The following is a 7,067-nucleotide window of genomic DNA, read 5'->3' as shown; positions in this document are numbered from 1 at the left end:
TTGGTTGTAAATAGTTTCTGTCAGGCCTTATCATGCCTATATACATTCATATTTTTTTTCTCTTTCATGAATCATACTATTAGAATAACTTTAGATAAATTATCTGAACCATTGACTCCTACAAACCAAACTACTTAATTCTGTTGCTCCTACGGAAAATATGGCTTTAGTATTCATCATTCAATCTCTTTTTGCTCTTTGAAGTGACAGTTAATACCACAAAATTATCTCGACTTTGGCTACACATACCACTTCCTGTAATTATTGAATAATTATCAACCACATTTATGTTATGGAGTGTAATGGTATCTGAGGATCTTTTGTACAAAAGCAATGAGCAATAATGAAGGTTCCAATGGAGTAGGTTATGCTAGAGATAATAATCTGGAAAACATTTTTACATCCACTGACAAGACAAAGCATCACAAACAAGCCCCTGAAAATATAGTAAGTATAATAATTGTGTCCTACTATGTTTTACAAAGTTTTTGTCAGGCTACTTTGAAAGACCGGTAAGTTAAGTTTCCTTGACATCATGCACTGAAATCAGCTGTATTTCACTGGCTGCAGTTTTGTTAGTTAACCTGCTTTAATTGCTGCAATCAAGTGAAAAGTCAGCCACTGGAAGCTCTATGACTCGCAAAACAAAAAGAGTACGGAAACTGTATTTTAACACAAAGATGGAGCTGAATAGCTAATTCAGTCACTAAGAGACCATAAGAGATCACTGGCCCAACGCTCTAAATGATGCCCTTAAATTAAAATAAGTTAACATTTCTATGGTGCATTTCATCTTTGAAGTGCTTTACAAATGTCACTCCCTTGATAATATACAGAACGACAGTAAACTATCTGCATTCTGACAACGATATTAAAAAATGTATATTTACAAGTGTAGCTAACTGATTCGTGACATGTAGAGAGGTGCATAGAGAATCCGGGTTTTTTCATGGACTTCTATTAACTGAACACGATAACTGTAAGGCAAACTCTATTGAAGTTAACAGAAATTTCCAATCTACCAAAAATAAGAAGTATTTCGAAGATGGGGCGCTAAACAGAAAAAATGTCAACTGAAAAACACGTATACATATTCATAAGGGATGAGCAAAGTTATTGAAAGGAAAAATTAGGACTCTGTCAAATACTTTCAAGCAACCAATGGATGATCTGCAAATTAACTTCTACAATGACAAATTAAGAACAAAAAATAATATCCTGCACATTTTATTTCACATATATAAGAATATCAAATGATAGCCTGGGACAGCACATTCTGTAAATTACAATGATCCAGAGACTAATGTGAAAAAGTTGGTTGGACAAGGTTCTCATCGGCTGTACAGTTGCCACCGGAATCACAGCTAAACCTTACTAGCTGCCTTTTTCTTTTCTGTAATGAAGTCATATCCATACTATGGCCTATCTGGACATTACAATCATTTTACGTACCTGCAGTCTACACAGCCATGAATACACTCAGAACAGCAGAGCTGGCAATTTTAAAGTGTTACCAACCAGTTAATGAGAATGTGATCACTGCAGCCACTTTCAGTTTATTAAAGCCAGCACTGGCACTCACAGCCCAGGCACAGGCTTGCCGCAAACTGGGCTTCCCCGTTCTTTGATGCCATCTGCTGGATGCTTCTCATTATGGGTCAAACTCCACCACTAGCTCAGTTTTCACCTGGAAAAAGAAATCTTGCATTGTCTTCAGTTTATAATTGTAAAAAGACAAGTGCTTTGGATGTTTTACTTTAACAAACCAAATGAATGGTTTGGCTGTTTAGAAAAAAACTCAAGATACCAGCACCTACTAAGACTGTAACCTGGCACTACTTAGCTCTCAAACTGCACTGTCCTGAAAGACAATTTTGGACTACGAGCTACATCTAATAAAGCAGGATAAGGCAGAGCTGAGTCACCTAAGTCCACAATGCTCACATCAGCTGCTCTCAAATAACTGGCCACTTTCTTCTCCCTTTAGCATCTAAAGTAAGAGTAATTGGTCAACCCAGAACGGCTCTAAGTACTCTGGTGCCAAACGCCTACATAACACAGAAAACAGTATGGAGGGTTCAGAAATTATGTAGAGGAATACCTATATCTCCTTGAAGCCCCATCACATTCGATTTGCTACAAGCACTGGCTGGCAGATAGAGCAGCAGAGTTGCCATGGCTACCACATCCACATTTTACCTCAGAGTAGCTGAAGTATTCACTCAGGAAGTAAGGAAAAGCATGAACTCTTTCCTGAGGCATAGGCTTGAATGAAAAACACAACCACTTAGAAAACAATGTTAAAAATCTGTACAGTTATAGCCAGGGTATTTGTGCACAGGTCCTGCAGCAGAAGCATGCAAACCACTGGAATTCTACCGAAAAAAACACCTTGGGAAACACCAGGGCTAGGCAGAACACTCACACAGCTTCGGACACTTTCAGCCATCAGTTGATATACACTGTATGTAATACAAGTATTTGTGTTGAGGTATTAGATCTCCACTACTGAAGACAGTCTTCTGTAATGGCTACATTAAACCTTGTATACAATGTTAATAAACTTTACATAAACAACTATGTACGTTACAATGGTGTAATCCATAAATAACAATGCACTGGTGAGATCCTGCTCAGGTTTACTGAAGGTCAAGTTCAACATCACTACCCTGTCAAAACTACTTCAGTAACAAAAGAAATCAAGTGGGGGTTTTTTCATCCACTTGCACGTTGTTTGAAGAAGAGATGCTACACAATTGACGTATGATAGGTATGTATTAATCACTTTATAAAAATATACTCATCTCATACTCTGTTTATATTAAGAACAATGACTGTAGATTAATATTTGGCCAACTGAATTCTCTGGCCAGATTGTTTTGGAAAATAGTTTAAAAAGATGATTTAAGTATGCCAAGATTTAGTTTTTGAAAACAAAGTCATAATGAGCAGTTATTTCCATGGAACAATACATTAATGAAAGCAGGCAAAAGTCCAAAAGAAGAATTACAGTAAGACAGTACATAATTTTTCTTAAGGTTGTAAGGAGTCAGCAAATCAAGACATTTAAAAATTACATTCAACTCCACATAGTGATGGAGACATAGTTCCAGGGATTCATGCTGACATAGCATCATCTATGAACAATTCTGACATTAATTTGGTATATAAATGTGGATTTAGAAAATGATTGCTCAGGAAAATTAGAAGAAGGTGAGACTCACCATTCTGACTTACAGCATCTTTTGTGATTCCCAAATACAAAATAGTAAATGACTGAATACGACTGTGGCTCCAAAATCTTTTCTTCAATATCAATGCGAGCTTTAAAGAGCCCTCCTTTCTCCCCTGTCAACTTGTTGCCACGTCATGCACTGAGCTAACAGTGTTTACGCTATCTGAGATAAGACTGAAAAAGAAAGGATAGATTTAGTATTTCCAGGAGGGCTGCTAAAAACAGCTAAATAGCATTACAGCTGAATCATGCCCCACACATTACAGAGAATTTTTTATCAAGCAGCCATGACAGTGCAAATCATAAATTCCACGTTTCTATTGGTTTTATACTTAAGTATTTTCAGGAGTGGAAAACAAGACCAAGGAAACTACAATATGTGCCTGCCTTTATTACTTTAACAAACAATGCAAATACTTCCATCTTGATGCTTTACCAACAGTATGAAGCTAATGCTTTCCTGAACAAATAAATAACTGCAATAATCAAAATAAGAAAGCTCTCATTAAATAGATGGAACCCAAGACAAGAAAATAAAAAACAAAAGTGGGATTTTTTTTTTAAATGTAATTGAATGATGTTATCAAAACATTTAATAAAACAAGGAAAAGTTGTATGGTATCTTTAGAACACCTTTAACTGTCCTCAGCCTCAAGATTTATGTTATTTCCGAACTTTGCATAGAGCTGAACTTTCAGGTCCGATAACACCCTCTGAATTGATTCCACTCGAGATTCTAATGCTTCAATTTCTTCTTGTAAACTTTTCTGAAAAAGAAAAAAAACTAGTTATGTAAAACAAACCAAGTCATATCTGTCAGCAACATCTAAACAATAGAGGTAACCCTGTGCCAACTGTTTGCCAAGTCAAGCTGTAAGACTTACTACGGGGCCAAACAAAGGTTAGCATAACTTCGTACGCTGACATCCCAGTTCTGATTTACCGCACATGCACATCCCCCTCCTCACACCACAAATCAAACATGAACTTTAGAAAGCAAAAGGTTGAAAGGATGAACAGATCATCCCATTCCAACACTCCTCACACTATAGCAGCCAGTACAGAAAAGGAGCTCTCTGGCCCAGACAAACCTTTGCCTCCTCCAGCATCTCTTGTGTCTCTTCTTGAGAATGACTAATGAAGACATCTCCAATCTGGTAGGGTATCAGAAGTGGATCACAATCATCAAGCATCATGATGTCATCACAAGCATCTTCCAAGTTCTGAAGTTGTTTCTATTTATCAAGACGTGAGAAAGGTGGTCACTTCATACTAGGTAAATTATCTCAATGGGTACACTGTCATGCAATCAGTTGAATAATGAACTCAGTGAGTCCGCATTTTGGGCAAAAATCCTACCCGTCAGCATGCTATCAACATATTTAATAGAACAATTCCAGAGCTGTAACTTAGCGTAAGTATTACATTCAATGGAGCTGTACCAGTAGAAATTTCTAGTCAATACTCATTATCTGTCATTATTAGGATAATTAACCCTCAAGACAAGGGAAATACAGCCAATTTAAATGTCACTAATATCAGATATGCTCTTACTCAGGAATTTTTAAATTTAGCAAGAAAATAGAAAAAAATAATAAATAAGATGGCAAGTGTTAATTACTTTATTGCAAAAGTAGTAGTGCTTAGAGTTCCAGCACCATAAGTCATTAATGGAACATCAACATAAAAAAGGCAACCTTTTTACAATATACTTATCAGGCAAAATAATTATAGAAAACATATTGTGACAGCACGAGCATTTTTTAAAAACTCAGTAAAACTTCTTTGGAAATGCTATGACTCATGTTGAAGGAAAGTGAACTAATACTAAAAAAGAAAATCAGAATGATTTATCCTCTTCAGCCTAGCGAAAAAAACCTTTGCGCTCATAATGACAATCTTCATCAACACATCAAAAGAACATAACAAACAACTGCCTTACTGGTTCAAGAATAAATAAACATGAAGAATCTCAGGCAGGAAATTTTAAGAACACTACGAACAGCCATCAGATATAGACAATAGTTCATATATGACACCCAAGGAGTTCTAAGAATGTGGAAATATACTTGTGGCCTTTACTTCTCATGACTTCTTCCACTTCAACATTCTCCGGCTATTTTAAACGCATCAGAAATCTCACATTAGAACTAAAGCATTATTTACAGTAATCCATAGCCCCTATTTTCTGTATTACAGCTGAAAATTAATTCAGGGCAATAAAGAGTAAGTGATATTTGAAGCAAATATACCTTTTTCACTTCTATTTCTTCTTTCAGCTCTGTGATCCTGCTAGTATTTCTTGCAAATTTGTTAATTTTCTGTTGATCTTCAAAAGTAACATTGACATCTTCTGCAGCCTGCAAGGAGCAGAGGTCAAACTGTAGACTTCACTTCGTACATGAACTTGAATCTCACTACAAGACGACTCCTACAAAGCTTCTGAATAATAGTCTTACAGCCACTGCCTTCTGCTTATATGCTTGATTCCTTCAAAAACCTCCTCATGGACAGCAGCAACACCCGCATTTAGCTAGGCAGAGGCCCTAGTAACACCCAACTAAAACACCAGCTACCCACATTATCCTAATGCCACAGCTTGTTTCCTTGACAGCCCTGACAGCTGAAACAGACACCTCTGCTCCGAGATCACCGCCGGGTACAGCCGGACAGGCCGATGTAACCTGCCAGCAACATCACTTCATGCTGACGGTCAGCGGCCATGTGCTGCGGTGCTGCAGGAGGTTTCCAGCCTCACGCAGGCTCCCCCTGACCGGGCCGGGTGCCCTGCGCCCACAGCCTTCGCCGCTCAACAGCAACCCGCAACCGCAGGGGAACAAACCCGCACTCGCACGTCTGATGGCTCGACAAGGGAGTTCGACAGCGCCGAGATGACGACGCCGGGGCCTCAGCCCACCGGCAACAGACCCACCCGGGCATTTCGAGCAGGGCCGAAGCCGCAGCTGCCCCGCCCCGGCAGCGGCCCAGGGAAAGGGACCCCGCCGCCCCGTCCGAGGAGCTGCGCGAACGCGGAGCTGGCGCTGAAGGAGGCACCGCTGGGGAGCCGGAGCGCGGGGGGGAAGGCGGCGGGAGGCAGCGCTGAGGCGACATGGCCGCGCCGCCCGAGCACCGACAGACAGCGGCGCCCAACGGCCCGGACGCCCGCCCACGGAGGCAGCGGAGTAGCCGCACCCGCCCCGGGGGAGCCCACGGTGGAAGGAGAGGCCGCAAAGGGAAGAAACCCGCCGTTCCCTCCTCCCACACTCACGGCTTTCTTCATGGTCGCCGCCATCTTGGTAGGACTGAACTATTCAGCGTCCTCACAGAGGAGGAGATGCGGTCATGGGAAAACGAAGGAAGAGGGCTGAAGGCGCCCGACGGCGGCGACCCTGCGTGGTTCTGGACTTTTCCCTCTCTTTCCACCGCTCTCGGTCCGTCGGGCTTCCCGGAGGCACCCCAGGGCACGCAGTAAACCTGAACCCACCCCCGCGGCGCTTGGTACGTCCCGTTTAAAGGGAAAGGGACCCGACTCCTCCTCTGCGCCGACCAAAACGAGGGCTGTGGCTGCGGCCTGCCAGCGCTGCCGCCAGGTGGGGCCGCGAGATGGCTGCGGGGCTGGGGCCTGGCCCGCCCGCCCGGTGCAGCGGCAGGGCGGGGGCGGCACCCGGCGCCTGCTGGGGGGGGTGCGGCGGCGGCCACGGAGCGGGGGGCGGTCGGGCCGGGGCCAGGGGCTCCTCCGAGCCTTCCGCAGCCCTCGCCAGCCAAACCAGCCGCCTTTCTGGGAACGGAGGTGGAAGAGGCCTTCAAGTTCAAATCATTCAAGAGGGACTTT

The 7,067-nt window shown here is 42.3% G+C and overlaps 1 protein-coding gene across 1 annotated transcript; it reads right to left on the bottom strand.

The window, feature by feature from the left end:
• Window positions 1-3,606: 3,606 nt before the first annotated feature.
• PFDN4 (prefoldin subunit 4) lies at window positions 3,607-6,690 on the bottom strand. Its single transcript, XM_075438607.1, has 4 exons — window positions 6,504-6,690; window positions 5,488-5,595; window positions 4,327-4,470; window positions 3,607-4,002 (listed from the first exon to the last, which is right to left on the bottom strand). The coding sequence occupies exons 1-4, from the start codon at window positions 6,525-6,527 to the stop codon at window positions 3,871-3,873; spliced, it is 408 nt and encodes a 135-aa protein (XP_075294722.1). The 5' UTR covers window positions 6,528-6,690; the 3' UTR covers window positions 3,607-3,870.
• Between the last annotated feature and the right edge of the window lie 377 nt (window positions 6,691-7,067).

Source organism: Opisthocomus hoazin, chromosome 18, assembly GCF_030867145.1.
Source record: "Opisthocomus hoazin isolate bOpiHoa1 chromosome 18, bOpiHoa1.hap1, whole genome shotgun sequence".
Taxonomy (NCBI): domain Eukaryota; kingdom Metazoa; phylum Chordata; class Aves; order Opisthocomiformes; family Opisthocomidae; genus Opisthocomus; species Opisthocomus hoazin.
Note: the sequence above shows the minus strand (reverse complement) of the source record. Positions and strands in the feature narration are given on the sequence as shown.

Coding starts and splice junctions, on each gene's coding strand:
- PFDN4 (XM_075438607.1), bottom strand. CDS start 6,527: ATGGCGGCGACCATGAAGAAAGCC. Junction 5,596..6,503: donor CGGCGACCATGAAGAAAGCC/GTGAGTGTGGGA, acceptor TGCTCCTTGCAG/GCTGCAGAAGATGTCAATGT. Junction 4,003..4,326: donor AGATGCTGGAGGAGGCAAAG/GTTTGTCTGGGC, acceptor TTTCTTTTTCAG/AAAAGTTTACAAGAAGAAAT.